We start from the raw sequence: 18969 nt of genomic DNA on the forward strand, positions 1-18969 counted from the left end.
TGTTCATACACGTGTTATAACACAACACATTAGCCAACATACACATGTGCACAGCCAAGTCCTCACGTGTATACACAGAGACACATATTAATACCACCTTGCACACTTGTGAGCCAGTTTCTATGGAGTTGTTCATTATGCTCAGTGTAGCAGCCAGATCTACTTCAAAAAACTTCTTAGTCCTTTGGAAATAGAGACCATATTTTTTTAAGACACAAAAATCTTAAAACATTAGAATCCAGATTTAAGGTGGGAGGGCCAGGAATAGAAGCACGTTATAGAATATCTTTTTGGTCAGTTATTTCTGTAGCATGAATCTAGTATAAAGCCGATTGGTTGGTGTTAGCCAGCAGCAGTACATACTTGCTATGCATTCATGCCATCCAGGCACTATATCATCCATTTTAGAATCACACTCTTAAAGCAGAACTGACTTGGGGCTAAACTACATATAAAGATGCAAAGACATTTCTATATTGTAAAATACATACACAAATGTATACATAATATCTGCTGTTTCACCAAAAACAAAAAAAAAAAATGCAGAGATTAATGCACAAACTTATTCTTCATAATCTCTAACCTACCTGATGTCACTAAACTGTCTAATCCTCTTTTTTTATTTTTAAATGTTTATGGCCATTTGGCTCTGCGTCCCCTCCAGTCTTTCAGTTTATTTTGTTTGTTTTGAGAAATGTTTATTATATCACAACAAATTTTTTTCACTGTATCAAAGCTGTTTAAAATTTAAAGTTAAACTATTGAAGATGATTATTGCATGGCAGCATTTTATTTATTTATTGTATTAATTATTATTTTTTTCCCCTTTACTACAGAGAATCACTTGCACGACAAAAAACATAAATATTAGTCTCTAAAATTAAAAGAAAAATTTTTTAAATTAAAAAATATATGCTTTTTAATTCATAACTTATCACTTTTTGTCTTAGCAAAAAAAAAAAAAAACAGTTTGATTTTCTGTTTTGTTTCAAGTTCTGTTCAATTTGCTTAAGTTATATTTTTTCTTTTAAAAAATTAATCCTATTTTTATTTAATATTTTCAGTTTATATATAAATTAAAAAAAGAAAAAAAATTTTAAAGAAAATAAAGTGAATACTTGTCAAATAATTGGTAAATAATTAAAGATGAAGTGAATAATTTCTTCAACTCCAAAATATTTTCCCTAATTTTATAAATCTGTTAAGTCACTAATTCTCATGACTTTCCAGAACAAATTATATTTCATTAATTTATTGGAGATGTCTCTTTTATAGAATACTAATACTGTGCAATAAATTGATGGAACTGTACGGGTTCTTTCCTGCTATGGCCTACTTAGGTGTTAGAATTAATCCTCTACCAATTCTAACATCACTACTTGGCACTTTGAGCACCCTTAGCTGACCCCATTCTGTTGTGAGCTTTTGGGCCAAGTTTTTAGTTTGAGAATAAATTTCTCCTTTCCTTTCACCAGTCATGAAACTCCCTATAAAGGGTCATGGGTAGTATTTTAAATTGAGTTGCTTTTTTAAAAGATATATTTTTATGGTAATGAAATGAAAATGTTTTTAAGATATATCGATTAGAACATTGTATAACAGGGCAAAAGATGAAGTTGATAGTAGAGGATTAATGTTTATTAATTCAGTAACAGCTACTCCCAGAAATATTAAGATGTTATTGAATAATGACTGAGATTGTTCAGCTTCATAGTGTGTGTGTGTGTGTGTGTTTACAGTCTAAAAACCAGTGTAGTTTATGTTAGCATTTCCTTTATACCTCATAACTTAGCAGTTCAACAGATGGGTATCAATAAAAGAAGTACCTGACTAAGATTAATACTGGGGTCAGTATGACTGGTTTAAACCCTTGAAAGTGGTGCTCCAGCTTAGTCGCAGCTTATTGAAAAAAACCATTATGAAAATTAAATTAATTAATTACTAACAGCAATAATAATATTGGAGATGATGATGATAATAAATTTGTAGAAATAACTGAATTTGGGTAACTGTTCAGTAAATCTTTATATATGAAATATTAGCTATTTTATTTTATAGATTCTACATTTTTTAACAATTAGGCTTTTAAAATTTTTTTGTGACTTTTGACTTAAATTTTTGACTGAAAAATTAATTTCAATGTTCTTTGTGTTGTTACATGACATCTTTATTTTGTTCATCCACCAGAGGTGAAGGTGGAAGCAAGAAAGATTTGATTGCAACTGCTAAAGCTATAGCTGAGGCCTCAGAAGAAGTGACCCGGTTAGCGAAGATCCTTGCCCTTGAATGTACTGACAAGAGAATGAGAACTGTAAGCTTCAATAATTTCTCTCTCTCTGCTATTTGCATTGTTTTTGGTGTGTGTATTTTATTTTGTATGCAGTCAACATTTGGCATTTTATGGTCAACAGTTAAGCTGGTTAATTCAGTTGTTCTCCTTCCTCTTTTTTATTCTCCTTCCTCTTTTTCTTCTCCTTCCTCTTTTTTCTTCTCCTTCCTCTTTTTTCTTCTCCTTCCTCTTTTTTCTTCTCCTTCCTCTGTTTCTTCTCCTTTCTTCTCTTTCTCCCTCTCTTCCTCCTCCTACTTCTTCTCTTCTCCCTCCAGACTTCTTGGAAAGAAAATGCACAGCTATTTCCTTCTACCTTCAAATGGCCCACAAAAGAACTTGAACTCCGCACTGCAAGCTAAAAAACAACATTCATCAATTATAGTGCTCCCTCCCCTTACACTTGTGAGCTAAACTCAGTTCACGAGAGTTAAGACGGCTGAGTTAAGAAAGTACTGGGCTAGCAGTTCATGGCATTTTGTTATGTTTTAAGGCAGAACAATGTCAATTTGCCTTACTAGCAGACTTAGGTACCAAGTTATTTGGGGTTGGTATTCTATCGAGGAGAAGATTTTATCTTTCATTCACTTCATGCTATGAAACCTAAATGAAGTACTATACCAGCCCTTCAGAACCTCTCATAGAAGTCTTCTTTTCATCAAATATTTACTTATGGCACATATTTGCAATTACTTGGACAGATGAGTTGTTTAGCCCTAGGTCAGTCCTGATTGAACAAACTTATGATCAGAACCTTTCCAGCCATAAACAGATCATCTCTTCTTTTTATGTGTATCAGAAACTACACTATTTACATTGTCCAATGTATCCTTCCTTTTGTAAAACAACAGGAGGTGATTTGAATAAGATTTAGCAGATTGAACAACCATGTGATGATGCTTTTATTGGCTCCTGATTTTTACGTGGCACATTACAGTGTTATTGATATGACACAATCCAGACAGTTTTGTCTCATAGACCACCACCCTCTGAAGCTAGATGTCATTTTATATTAAAAAAATTGTATTTTAACATTATGTTAAATTTTCTTTTCCTTGATTTTATAAGTTGTCTTTGTCTTATTTATTTTTCTCTTCTTTTAAAGAATTTACTGCTTGTTTGCGAACGAATACCCACCATAGGTACTCAACTGAAGATCTTGTCGACAGTGAAAGCCACTATGCTTGGAGCCCAAGGTAATATATTTTTGCCTCTTTGTCCTGTTGTTGCTTAATTCTCTCTTGGTCCTGATTGAGCAAGTGTATGGTCAAAAGTGATTAAAACCTGACCAAATTATCTTGCTTTCTTCAAGCCTTGTGGACCCTGGACAATGTTATTCAATGCATTCTTTTTTAATACAGCAGGGTATGGTTTTCAGTAGATTTGGCTGCTATTTCTAGCCAGTTAAGCAACTGATCCATATTTTTGATATGATGAGCAAATACTTTAAACTGGTATGTGCGTGTATGTATGTATGTGTGTATATATATATATATGTTATATATGTGTGTGTGTGTATATGTATACACACACACACCAATTTAGAATATTTGCTCATTGTATCAAAAATACTGATCAGCTGCTTAACTGGTTAGAAATAGCAGCCAAATCTACTAAAAATCATACCATACTGTATTAAAAAAGAATTCATTGAATAATGTGGTGTTTTATATATATCTACATCATCTTCGTCATTTCGTTGCCCATTTTTCCATTCTTTCATGGGCCAGATGGAATTAATGTGAAGCAGATTTTCTGTGGCTAGATGCTCTTTTGGTCACCATCCCTCATTCGTCTCCAAGTTGGTAATATTTCCCCCATGACTGGACATGTTTTCATGGAAATTTGAAAATGAATGACACTGTCTGTATGATGATGACACTTGCTTACAATTGTCACATGATGTCAAAACAAGGAGACACTCCACACTACATATATATGTAACTACATAGCCATGCCTCCACCTATGTATATGTTCATGCTGGCTAATTGCAATGTCAGCACCTGTTCTGGCACTGTCAATCTATATATTGCTGGCAGGGAGATGAATCACTACTGCCTCTAATGCTTGAGTGTCCATCATTGACAAGACCAAACAAGGTCGAAATCATCTGTTCTGGTAGTCTTGGTACTGGAGGTAGTGGGATTTGATATAAGAAAGAGTGCATTTTGTACCAAAAGCCAATATGAGAGTTTCTCTCGTGCTAACAGTTACAGTATAGTTTGTTCTAACAGAACATCTACATTTAAGTGTGGATAAATATTACCTCACAGTATTAATACTGTCTCTGCTGCTAATATATATAAAATATTTACTAGTAATTTTTTTTTACTTATTCTTTATTATATCAATTTTTTTTTGTAACATAAGATATGCTTTTAAGCTGTCACTTCGTTGACAACATGACTGTGATGCAATTTAATCACTGGATATGTATATTTCTGATTATTATAAGTTGATATTTTCATTTATAGGGTATTTCATGTAAAATATGACTTTTTACCTAATTCTATTGTATATGAACCTATCATCATCGTCATATGTCCGTTTCTCCATATTGACATGGGCTGGAGGAATCTAAAATATCTTGCCAACTGCTACAGTCATTTGTCACCTAGTACATGCAAGAACAGAGCAAAACTAGCCAATTCTGTTGTGTATGTCTTACTAAGTGTAACAAGTACATTTTATAGTGCAACTGTCACCAGAGAGACTGTTTGAGGTGTCCACTCTATCCCATGTCGATATTTATTCAGAGATATTGCCTTCTTAGACAGGAAAGTTCTGATGCAACTTATAAGGGTTCACATCTCTTTGAAATGCATATATATATACACATACATGCATGGAAAAGATTGTCAGTGCCATTGAATTTTGGTTTACTTACAATCATTAGATAATCTGATGCCAACACTGTCTACCATTTCCTTGTAAAAATAAATATGGCATTTCACTGAAAAGTGTTGTATTGTGATCCTTCAATTTAGTGTTTAACTATCTTTATAGATAACTTTACATAAAAACAAGCATCTATTTATCAATCTTACAGATATATACAAATGTATGATAGATAGATACATACAAATATACAGACTTATGTGTATGTCTATATGAGGTGGGTGCTGAAAAGTTCCTGGGTATCGCAAAAGGCTTGGCTGGAGGTCCAAATTTCTGAATTCTCTTACAGAGCTCCAAAAAACTCGAAGCACTGCTGAAATCTGCGAGGGGATTATGTTAAATAAAATCGTAATTAACTGATCCTCTGGTATTTTCTTTTCAGCACCCACTCGTAAATAATTTGACAGTAAAATTAACAATGAACTGTTAGATAGATGTGTTGTCCAATTTTCATGGGAAAGACATTACTTTGGTCTCTAATGTGTGTGTGCGTGTGTGTGTGTATATATATATATATATATATATATATATATATATATATATATATAATATATATATATATATATATATATATATATATATGTGTGTGTGTGTGTGTGTTGGAGCAAAATGTCAATTGTCATTATTTTGGCTGACTGGCCGACCTTAAGTTATGTCTTGGCTAATTTGGTGACACACATTTTTGGGGGTCACACTAAATTAAAGTAAAATGTACTTTAGTAGCTTTAAATGACAAATTAGTTGGTCAAACACACACATGTGTTTGAACAGCTTTTTTGTCATTTAGAACCACTAAAGTACATTTAACTATAATTTAGTGTGACCTCAAAAATGTGTGTCACTAAATCAGCTGAGATATCACTTAAGGTCAACTAGTCAGCCACAATAACGACAGTTTATACCTTGCTCCAGTTCAAGCTTTGCTTGAGGTTTGAATGACACTATAAAATATCTCACAGACTGGATCACTTTTCTCTTTATGGTTCAATGTAATTGTGATTCTTGTCATCATGATTATCACCATCAACATCATTTGGTTGTTGTTTAATCCCAGCTCAGCTCTGAGTAAACAGAAGCATTCCAGCCATGAACATTCCATGTTTCTTCTAGTTGTGGCTGTGTGGTAAATAGCTTCTATACCAACCACATGGTAAGATGCTTGCTTAACAACTGCATGGTTCTGGGTTCAGTCCCACTGCGTGGCAAGTGTCTTTTACTATAGTCTTGGGCTGACTAAAGCCTTGTGAGTGGATTTGGTAGACAGAAACTGAAAGAAACCTGTCATGTATATATACATAGATACATATATATGTCTTTGTGTTTGTTTGTTCCCCCCCTCCATCAAGACTTGACAACCGGTGTTGGTGTGTTTACATCCCTGTAACTTTGTAGTTCAGCAAAAGAGACCGATAGAATAAGCACTTGGCTTAAAAATAAATTCTGGGTTTGATTTGTTTGACTAAAACCCCTCAAGGTGGTGTTCCAGGATGAATGCAGTCAAATGACTGAAACAAGTAAAAGAACGAAAGAACATATATATATATATATATATGTTTTCCAAAATGGAGGCAAACACATTTCTCCATGTGATCGGCTTGGAAAATTTTTAAGACGCTTGGATATTTTCCTCCTTTTCTTAACATAAGACCACTGGTAGTCTTAACCCACAAGTAAAGAAATTATATCCACCAATACAGTGTTGAGTACTCATTTCCACTGTTTGACACACACACACACACATATATGTATATATATATATATATATATATATATATATATATATATATATATAAATATGATATAGTATATCTGGAACAAAATTATCCAATACATTTTTTTTAGGACAATTGGTTGTTATTTGAGGAATATTTGGCTGCTATTTTTACCAGGTTGAGAAATCACACACAGAGATATATATAGGTTGCAGGTATGGCTGTGTGGTTAAGAAGTTAGCTTTACAACTACATGGTTTCCGGTTCAGTTCTATGCCAAAGCACTTTGAGCAAATGTCTTTTTGTGAGTATATTTATCAGATGAAAACTGCACAGAAGTCTGTCATACATGTGTGTGTTTTTAAGTTTGTCTCTTACAATTTGACAAGTGTTAGCTTGTTTGTGTCCCTGTAACTTAGCAGTTTAACTAAAGGAAACTAGTAGAATAAGTACCAAACTGAAATCAATTGGACCAACTAAACCTTTCCTGCTATTGCCCCATAATGACCACAGTTCAATGGCTGAAACCAGTAAAATAATGAAAGTATATATATATTATATATATATATATATTATATATATATATAATATATATATATATATTATACACACACACACACACATTGGATAGAATTAATCCTTGTTCATGGCTAAGAGTTATTTTGACTCTTATTTCTAGCATTGCTGGTGCTGACTTGCACCCTTAGTCACTTTTAGTGACAATTGTGTATATATATATGTGTGTGTGTGTTTGTGTGTGTGTGTGTGTGTGCATGTGCAGATGTATACATATATATGTTTGTGTGTATGTGCATGTGCAGATGTATACATATATATGTATATATATATATATATATGTATATATATATATATATATATAGTATATATATATATATATATATATATATATATATATATGCATGTGTATACAAATACATGTATGCATATATGTATAATTATACATTTTATAATTTGTTCTAAACTACTGTGGTCTATGACCTGTAGTTTATTCTTTTCCTGTTTAATATTTTGCCCTTTTCAGAAGAGGAAATATTTGGCAGATTTCTGATGAAAATCCTACTTCTTTGTAAACACACTTTGTTAACACCAGTATGTAGTTGTTATTTTGTTTATCACTTCCCCTGCTTCTCCAGGGTTAGCTTTGATTGAGCAGATCTGTGACATATAATTATTCTCTGCTTTTTTAGATGATAGTTTGAACTTTGGCAGAGTTTACTATTTATAACACAGCTGATTGATAAAAAAAATGTTTTCATTGTAGGTGGATAGACATCCAAATTTTGAATGTGAAAGGCTTGTGGTTTTATATATATATATTTCGGCAATTTTCTTACGACCTCTCCCTCGTAAGCACAACCAACTCATTCAAATCAGAGTTGTTTGTAATTCCTAGAGAGTTATTCAAAATATGTAGGGTATATTCTAATTGAACATGAATATAATTTTTCTTTCTTAAATTCTAACCACTTATTGGCAAACTTAGAACAGGAGAAACCATATCTTTTGGTATTTAGTCCATTCTGGGTATATTCTGATTTCAAATGTTGTCAAAGCCAACTTTGCCTTTCATCCTTCTGCGAGGGGGGGGGGCATAAAATACAGAAGACCAATAAAATTACTGCGATTGATATGAGCAACACATGTCTTTCTTCAATTTTGAAGCCAGGGTCACTTTTAATTACCAATATATGATACTGTCCATCAATTTTTCCCCTATTTTTGTGAATTTCATGCTTCCTTAAATATCTTTGTTATTATTGTTGTTTATTACTTGCTGTTTAATTAAAGCTTTTAAAGAACAAAAGAGGGGTAGTCTTTTTTTTACTTTTGACTGAATTCTCTTCATTTTGTGAATTTGGAGGCTTTACAAAATGCCAAGTAGTATAATCCAAATTTCCCAAAAATCATATATTACCATATTTGATTCTCCAGAGCCAATTCCAGCACCTGATGGTAGCGAGATTGCCTGTGGTAATTTCTTCTCATTTCTTGACAATTTTGTGCATGGTTTGTTTGAACATAGCTGCAAAAAAAAAAAAGAAAAAATCTCTACCAAGAGTCTCCACACAAAAGCCACGATATGCCATGCCAACTACTAATATCATTTTGTTATTTTAACATACATATATGTGAACCTGTGAGTGCTATGAGTGTATGTTTATATGTGTGCCGTTTGTATGTGTCTGAAATGAATGTTTAAGCTAAATGTTGTTTAAACTGATATGTTTAGTGTAGTTTAGTTCTACTAAATTGTAATCTAAAACAAACAATAATCAATTAACTAAGAGAATAAATGAACACATTTCAGTAAATTCTAAAGCACATGTGAGTCTAACAGTAAAATCCAAACTCTCAGTTTATGTCATGTAGCTCTAATCAGTTGCACGTAACCATCACATATAAACAGTAGTGGAAAGAAATCAAGTGTTTGTTTAATAATAGTTATTTACCATGTAGTGTTTAATGACAGTTAATAAATAATGTAATAGTTAACCAAAAAAAAAAGAAAAAATACTAATTTATCCATCCAAGATTTTTGTTTTAAGGTATGACTTTATTTATCGAAAATTGGTAGGAATGGTTCACTTATATATATATATATATACATACATATATATATATATATATATATATATAATATATATATATATATATATATATATACGCACACACACACACACACACACACACACATACATACATACCAAATTACTGGAAATGATATGGAATTTATAGGGCATAAAAAATAAAGAACACTATATATATATATACAAATAAGTTCAGCAAATTTAGATGCACCAGAATTTTGTATGGTGTTATCCATATAAATTCCATGGGGTGATTATAATCAAAATAAGCAACTGAAGTTATTCTTGTTGCTTATTTTGAGTATATATATATATATATATATATATATATATATATATGAAGCAAATAAGTAACAAGGATGTCCAGGAATTAGTGCATTATGGCCATTTCAAGCGGCTCCATTTTATTAATCAATGCAAGCATTACATCAATTTGAAATAAGACCATACAGGTTTTCAACATATAGGATACCCCATTATAATTTTATAGCAAATCTTTCATCAGAACTAGAGAATAAAAGAATGCACTAATACCTGAACATTCTTGTTACTTATTTGCTTTTTATTCACCTAACTTCGAGCTGTGCAGAGACAATATCGGACTGACTTGGTGCCTCAACTTAAGTACCTAATTCAACTGAATCTTATATATATATATATATATATTCTAGAGAGACTAAAGGTATATTTGTCAGTTTACTTATTCCAGATACTTTAATTTGTATACTTACTTGTACAAGGTATATTGCATTAGCTCACACAATTATATGAATTATAGTTCCTTATTCACTATGTATAGTGATTCTAAATGAATTTTACATTTTGTTATGAGAATTATTATTTAAATTTACATTTCATCTATATTCGACAACACAACTGTTCTGACACTCTCTACATTAATTAGTTATTTTCCTCAAATATTAACTATAATTCAAGATTAAAAAAATAAGACTTTAGCTGTTATTTAGCTGCTATTTAGCCCCAGGTAGGCTCCGACTGAGGCAACTGACATTCAAAAATATTCCACTCATGACCTCTTGGCATGACACAATTTGAACACAACATTTTTTGATGTCTTTTTTTCTTAGATAAAAGTATGATTAGAGGGAGAGATTTGGTTTGTTATTTCTGGCATGTTGTTGGACTATAAGTGGACACTTTCATTGGTTCTATTCTTTTAAATACTTTCAGTGGTGAACTTAAAATAAGGCTGAAGCAAACTAGATATTTAAAAAAAAATGAACTGGAGATCCCTATATATCAAATCTCGTTAGGGTCAGCTTTGTGCTTTCATCTCTTTAGAGTCTTATCATATGTTAATTCTAAGTTGAAATCATGTGAAGGTCAACTTTGCCATTTGTCCTTCTGAGGTCAATAAAATAAAGTACCAGTCAAGTACTGGGGTCAGTAATACTGACAAACTGCCTACCCTAAAAATTGTTAGGCTTGTGCCTAAATGAGAAACAACTATTTACATGTTACTATGTTATTTCTCAATGAACAGTAACTTCTCTGAATTACATTTTTGTAAGACCTGATTCCCCCCCCTCTCTCAGACACACAGTGATTATTATTGTTTTAGTGGTTTTGGATCCTCAAGAGTTCATATGACCATTGGGAGTCCATATAAGATTTTGTTGTTAGAGTTTATGTGCAGATAAATTATTTATACTTCTACAATACACAAAATAGTTTCATTTTTTTTTTATAAATACAATTCCTAATAATATCTAATTATAAAAAAATATAACAGGATATTTTAAATACTGGATGGTTATGAGGATTCATCTGAGTAAAATAGGAATCAAAGGCAAAAAATGGTTGAAAGCCACCACTTTACATAGAGTGTTTGATTAAAAAGAAAACAGAACAACTCCAAAATTCTATGAGTGTGTATGTGTGTAATAAAACAGTTTAATCATCCTTTTTTGTTTCTTGACTTGGGCAACAGTCTGTTTAATAAAATATCTTTACAAAAGCAAAAAAGCAATGCTACATACACACACTTAAGATATCATTGTGATGTTGCCATAATTTCTTGCTATTAACACTTTGCCGTTTATATTCACTGCCGCTTGGGGATCACAGAATCAAGTAAGTACTGTTGATGCATGCTGAACAGTTTGCAGTTATTTTTTTTTTAATGAGTTTATTTTTCTTTTTTTTTTTTTCTGATTTGAAAAAGAGTTGGGGTTTGTGCGAGGGTGTTACATGCCTGTGAAACCTTCACCACATTACTTTGTTCACACCACCCAACTGCATGCAATCCTATCCTTATTTTGCCTCATATATATAATTGACATTATACAGAGAGAGTTTGAAACACACACACAAAGGTTTGGGAAAACAAACAAGAAATAGAACTCAACTTTCTGCTGATTAGAAATATTAAAATTATATACCTTCTTTTTTTTTAATTACATTTTTGATTGGAGAAAAGTTAGAAAAGTGACTCGAGGAATGAGAATTTCGTTAGTTCGGTAAATGCTTCCGCAAAGCTCTTGGGTCTTGAATCACTTTTATAACAATTTACTGATGAAATAAATCAAAAAAGAAAGAAAAGAGTTATTTCCCTTTACACCCTTTTCTTTCTCGAAATGCTTTGTCGTAAAGGTTTGGCTGTGGGTAAGCTGGATCTGTTACGGCTTGGCTTGGTGCCTTGTCATAAGCTGTTTTGCTGCTCTCGTTCTGCTAAGCCCTTACGGAAAGGCATGAACATTTGCCCACCTGTTTCTTCCTGTCCCCTAACCTCAAGAAATTGAAACATATTCGAAATATATAAATAAAATGCTAAATATATCTATATTTGATTGATATAATCCATATTCTTTTGTCTTTTTACAAAGTTTTATTTTCTTTAGTTTTAAATTGTTTAGCTTGTTTTATTCCATGATGCTTATTTTGATGAGAAACCTACCGCCTTTATTAAGAATTGATGTGTTCCTAGCCAAATATTTTATTTAATCCCACTCTCCTTTTTTTCTCCCCCAAGATATCTTCCCTTGTTAGATTTATTAACAGCATTTAGTATTTGAACCCATTTAGAATATCTTAGTTTCTGGCATTCTTTCTCCCCAAAGTTTGAGTATTTAGACTTCCTTCCTGTCCATGATGAGAGTTCAAGGCAGATGGTAAAATATGTAGTTGTCTGTTTTGCACATTAAATGTTGCATTGAGATCAGCTATTTTTATTTTTACTTATCTATTTATTTATAATGAATTTTATATTTTGTATAGTTACTTCCATATTTTCAAATCAAATCAGATAAATGAATGATATTGTGTGAATTGTAGACAGTCTGACAAAATGCGTTGGAGTAATTCGGTTATCTCCCTTTATGTTTAACTCTACCAGCTTTAATTTTGCTTTTTGTCTTGTCACTCTCTCTGTGAAATTTGGTGCCTTGTGCTCATATTAGAATTCAATATTTCATCCTAAATTGGATTGAGAAAATATAGTACTAGCGTTGAAGTCACTTGACTAACTTTATTCCCAGAATTGGTAGCTTTACATCTCTGTAAGAAATTATTATGGCAGGATTGGTACAGTGGTGAATGAAATGCCTATTTAGTTGTATACCTTTACATTCTGAGTTCACAGAGTATTGATTCACTCTGCCTTTTATCATTTCTGAGGGCTAGAAAATAAACATAAGGTAAGTACTAGGGTCAATGTAATTAATCCCCACCCCTCCCAAAATTTCAGGTCTTATGACTATTGTGGAGAGGATCATTATTATTATTAAAGTGATGAGCTGGCAGAATTGTCAGCACACCAGGCAAAATGTTTAGCAGCATTTTGTCTGTCTTTACATTCTGAGTTTAAAGTCCGTTGAGGTAGTTTTTGCCTTTCATCCCTTTGGGGTTGATGAAATAAGTTGAATGTTGGGGCTGATGTAATCGACTTACATCCTCCCCCAAAATTTCAAGTTTTGTGCTTTTATTGAAAAAATTATTTATATTATTAGCAAACAGTAAAATTGAAGTGAGAGTTTTTACATTTTCTTGCTGAATGACCGATAGCTTCCCAGTCTCTCATAAAAAGAGAATGTACAAAATATGTATTTTGTTTTTACAATAAACTTCTTGCTTATATTCATGTTTTATTTTAATACTGTCTCTTACATCAACCATCCAGAGTAAATTAAAAATCCAGTAGTTATATGAATGTAAATGAAGGTATAGCAAATGTATTGGGTCATACCATAAATAATGTGATTTTCAATTGCATGAACTAAGAGTCAGAGAGGGATGGGATACACTTCCTGCATCAACTTGTTATAAAAGCAGGTAGTAATATTACCTTCTACTTATTCTTAGTGCAAGTTTTGAAGAGTACAGTTCGATTTTAAGTTTGTTTTTTTTTCAAATCTGTAATGGGAATGACAAAGGAGCATATTATTTTACTTATTTTGCTTTATGAGTTCAATAAAGGCAACAATACAATGGAAAGTGTGAGGAATATTAATGCAGTATATGTGGATTGGACAATAAATGGAAACCAGTGTCAACAGTGGTTCCATAAATTCTGAGCCAGAAACTACAGCCTAGAAGACAAAACTCATCTGTAGACCTCAATGAGGAAGTCCTGCAAACCCTCCTGGAACAAAATTCCATCGTAACTTTTGAAGAACTAGCAGAGAAGCTTGGATTCGGTCAGTCAACCATTGATCGACACCTGTGTAACATCAGAAAAGTCAGAAAATTGAGTCAATGGGTCCCTCACAAACTTTCTGAGTCTAATCACATGCAGAGAGTGAATGTGTGCCTTTCTTTGCTGTCACGTCTCACGAATGAACTTTTTTGGACTGAATAATGATTGGTGACGAGAAATGAGTCTCTATAAAGATGTCTGAAGACAGTGGGTAGGGAAAGGAGAAACACTGGCACTCCAGGCTACAGGTCTTCATCTATGTAAGATGGTGTTATCTGTTTGGTGGGTTATGAAAGGTTTAATCAACTTCGAACTTTTAAACTCAAACCAAATGATAACAAAGGTGATCTACTGCAAGCGCTAGAAGAAAAATGACCATCTTTAGTTTCAAGACGGAAGGTGTTCTTCCATCAGGATAATGCTCGGCCACATACAGTGAGGATGACATTCCAAAGGCTGGAGCAGCTTGAATGGGAAACAATAACCCACCTACCATATTCACTGGACAATACACCATTTGATTATCATTTATTCTGCAGTCTTCAAAATCATTTAGATGGAAAAAATATGAATTCTGTAGACAAGGTCAGAACAGTGCTGGAGAAGTATTTTTTATCATGGACAAGTGAATTCTGGAAGAGGGGCCTTGCAAGTCTACCACATAGATGGAAGAACATTGTAGAAAAAGGAGAGTATATTTTAGATTAAAAAAGAACTTCATTTATCTTAATTTTGAAAAATAAAAAGTATAAAAAACTGCATTATTTATGGGAGACTCAATATGTAGACTAAATTTGATAAAGAAAATCTTAAATACTTCCTGCTGTATATAATTATTGAGTACTTTTTTGCAGTACTGCTTAGTAACCTCTTTTGATTAACCCCTAAATGCTGTTTAGAACCAGGAAATGCTATTTTTTAGAAATTTTACTTTCAAATTGTTTATATTTTGATAGTTCTTAACATTCATTGAAACATTTTTTTTTAAAGATGTGTGTCTTAGATAAGACTTATAATTTGTCCTTGTAATGGAGAGTTTATTCTGATTTCAAATACACTGCATTGATTGTTAAGGTTGGAACCCATAAACTATAGTTAATCAGTCCACTTCATGGCCAGTCAACCATCTTGGCTTTCTCCTTTCCCAAACTCTTTATCTAAAATCCTCTTCTAAACTAGTGTGCAAAACTGATGTCCAGAATTGCTATCCTAGTCTGAAGTATTTGATTTACATCCAGAATATTTTGGGGGCTTAAGCATTTGAATTAAATCTTGGATGCAAATCCCAGGTTTTTTGAAGTCTAATGAATCAGGGCAATTTTTATTGTTTCCCTTATTACTGGTCTTTGTATGTTGATTTGAGTTGGAACATATCTTATAAAGAAACAAGAAATACAATGTATTTATTTAATATTAAACAAATTAATGCATCTATTTTCCAGGTTCTCAAGAAGACCAAGATGCAACAGAGATGTTAGTCGGTAATGCTCAGAACCTTATGCAGTCAGTCAAAGAAACTGTGCGTGCTGCAGAGGCTGCATCAATCAAGATCCGTGTTGACTCTGGCTACACCATCAGATGGATCCGTAAAAGGCCATGGTATACATAAGTTAAACAGTGTTTTCAAGGTTCAGTATGTTTTGTGTGAGTGCAAGTTTATGGCTTTGCACACCATTACTGATTTGAAGGTAACTTGTTTAGACAAATGCAGTGAATTAAACGATACAGTTAAAGCTGCGTTATATAAGAATCTGCTTGAGATTATGGCCACTCATAGTTCGTTACATTTTTTAAAAAATTATTTTTAAGTATTTACATTTAAAAGCAAACAAAAATCATAGGAAGAATAAAATTTTTAAAATGAAAAAAAAAATTGACAATGAAAAAAGTCCAAAAAAAGTTTTTACAAGGAGATGGCTATGGTGCTTATTATATTTTATCAATAACTGCTTATTTCTGAAATTTCCTCAACTATTATATTTTATATATATATATATATATATATATATATATATATATATGTATGTAGGTACATATGTATGTATGTATGTATATATATATATATATATGTCCAACCCATGCTAGCATGGAAAGCAGACGTTAAATGATGATATATATATATATGTTTATGTATGGAATTTCCTTTTGTGCCAATTGTTTCATCAGACACATATATACATGCACTCAATTGAAATTGTTATAAAATGCAACATGAACTGACATTCTTTGATTTATTTATTTATTTATTGCCCCTCCTCTCTTATTTTGTATACTTTTTTCTACGACCTTTTCATTTTTTTTCTTTTAAATTTCACTTCATAAGCTTAAATGCTTCTATCTTTTTTTTTTCATTCATAATATTTTTGTATTGTGAAATTTTTTTCTCTTTCTTTTGCAATCACCTGTTTTCCTGTTAGGTCTTCCATGTCATGTTGTTGTTGTTATTATTATCATTATTATTATTATTATTGACTTGGCAGAATTGTTTGAGTGCCAAACACAATACCTTGTGGTAATCAGTTACGGTTGAGTTCAAATCCCATCAAGGCCAACTCTTCTTTTCATCCCCCCAGGGTCAATGAGATTAAAGTACCAGGCAGGTATTTCTACCAATTTTAGAGATCATTATTAATTTTAGAGTGGTTGACTGGCAAAGTCACTAACTTAGACAAAATACCTGGCATTTCTGCTTTTCCCTTTTTTGTTTTCAAATGCAGCCAAGATAACTTTGCTTTTCATCTGCTGTCTGAGGTTAATGAAATAAAGTATCAGTGAAGTATTAGATTTAATTTAAATAATAAAACTCATCTCCCAAATTTCTGATTTTGTGCCTATATTAGAAATAATAATAATAATAATAATCTCAAATTTCGGCACAAGGCTCAACTTATACTTATTTTATTGATCCCATAAAGATGAAAGGCAAAGTTGACCTTAGTAGATTTAAACTCACAATGCAAAGACAGATGAAATGCTACTTAGTATTTTGTCTGGGTTTGTTCTGAGTTCAAATGCTATTGAGGTCAACTTTGCCTTCCATCCTTGCAGGGTCGCTAAAATAAATACCTGTTAAGCACTGGGGGGTTGATGTAATCAACTTCCCCTTCTCTAAATTGCTGGCCCTGTGCCAAAATCAGAAAGGATTATTATTAACATTAGATTGGCAGAACACATAAGGGCAACAAACAAAATACCTTGCAGTATTTAGTTGCGTCTCCTCACATTTTGAGTTCAAATCCTGCTGACGTCAACATCATTAACTGCACTTCCTCTCCACACACACCAAATTTTCTGGCCTTGTGCTCATGTAATAAATCATCATCATCATTATTATTATTATTATTATTATCATTATTATTATTATTATCATTATTATCTTATCAACATTGAATCATTGTTTTAGGAATCACTAACTTCATGTCAAAAGATCTGGTTAAATAATTATTTTCATACATTTAAAATTAATTTTGAATATATTATTTTTATCTTGGTTGGAACTGTTTATTACTAGAAATGACCGAAGAGAGGCTTTGTTCTGTACTAATTGCATACACACACACACACAATCACACATACATAATGCTTGTATGTATTTGCATTACAATAATTATGATAATGATAATAATTGTAGTTATACTACGAATAATGCTCATTGTAGTACTAAAGAGATTACATATAACTGATTGTAGTCCCAGCTTGTTCCAGATAGGAAAATGGTTCTCAATCATTTGGAATTAGGCACACACACTTGCACACAAAGGGTCACATTTTAAATGCAAGCAACTAGCAAGCACATTTATTCAATATGTTCCTTATGATACTCCTGCAATATGTTTCTTATGATACTACTGCAAATATAGGGTTGTTTCAATTACCCCACCATCCTGTAAAATTTGACCTAATGCTTATTCAATGACCAAGGCTGCTGTGCTTAACTAAATACCTCAGTCTCTTAGTCTCAGGTTCAAATACCACTACTGAGGGGTGGGTGAATAGTATTAATTATATATTCGGGTCAATGCAAGCAACATATACCTCTATCTAAAAAGAGCAGTTTTCTGTCACACCAAAAAGAAAAATGTTGTTGTTATAATTTTGGATTAGCAGAATCTTTAGAGCATGAGACCAAAAGCCTATGCTGTATTTTGTTGCAACTTTTTACATTCTGAGTTCAAATCCTGCTGAGATCAATTTTGCCTTTTCTCCTTTTGGGGTTAATAAATAAACTACCAGTGAAGTTTTAGGTTAGCTTTGATTGACTACCTCACATCCTAGATTTCTGGCTTTGTACCATGTCAGAAAGTATTATTATTATTATTATTATCATTATTATCTTATCAACATTGAATCATTGTTTTAGGAATCACTAACTTCATGTCAAAAGATCTGGTTAAATAATTATTTTCATACATTTAAAATTAATTTTGAATATATTATTTTTATCTTGGTTGGAACTGTTTATTACTAGAAATGACCGAAGAGAGGCTTTGTTCTGTACTAATTGCATACACACACAATCACACATACATAATGCTTGTATGTATTTGCATTACAATAATTATGATAATGATAATAATTGTAGTTATACTACGAATAATGCTCATTGTAGTACTAAAGAGATTACATATAACTGATTGTAGTCCCAGCTTGTTCCAGATAGGAAAATGGTTCTCAATCATTTGGAATTAGGCACACACACTTGCACACAAAGGGTCACATTTTAAATGCAAGCAACTAGCAAGCACATTTATTCAATATGTTCCTTATGA

General features: G+C 32.1%; 1 protein-coding gene across 11 annotated transcripts in view; it reads left to right on the forward strand.

The window, feature by feature from the left end:
* The window catches only part of LOC115214348 (vinculin), a 209816-nt gene extending 193727 nt beyond the window's left edge, over positions 1–16089 (forward strand). For 7 of the 11 annotated variants that reach the window (XM_036504925.1, XM_036504928.1, XM_036504927.1 and 4 more), the window contains 5 exons: positions 2188–2311; positions 3432–3522; positions 8891–8929; positions 11635–11640; positions 15643–16089. In XM_036504925.1, coding sequence (XP_036360818.1) covers positions 2188–2311; positions 3432–3522; positions 8891–8929; positions 11635–11640; positions 15643–15809 — 427 coding nt within the window. In that variant the 3' untranslated portion in view covers positions 15810–16089. The remainder of the gene's footprint in view (positions 1–2187; positions 2312–3431; positions 3523–8890; positions 8930–11634; positions 11641–15642) is intronic. The other 4 variants (XM_029783534.2, XM_029783538.2, XM_029783533.2 and 1 more) reach the window with 3 other exon arrangements.
* Positions 16090–18969: the final 2880 nt, after the last annotated feature.

This window comes from Octopus sinensis, linkage group LG7 (assembly GCF_006345805.1).
Source record: "Octopus sinensis linkage group LG7, ASM634580v1, whole genome shotgun sequence".
Lineage (NCBI taxonomy): Eukaryota > Metazoa > Mollusca > Cephalopoda > Octopoda > Octopodidae > Octopus > Octopus sinensis.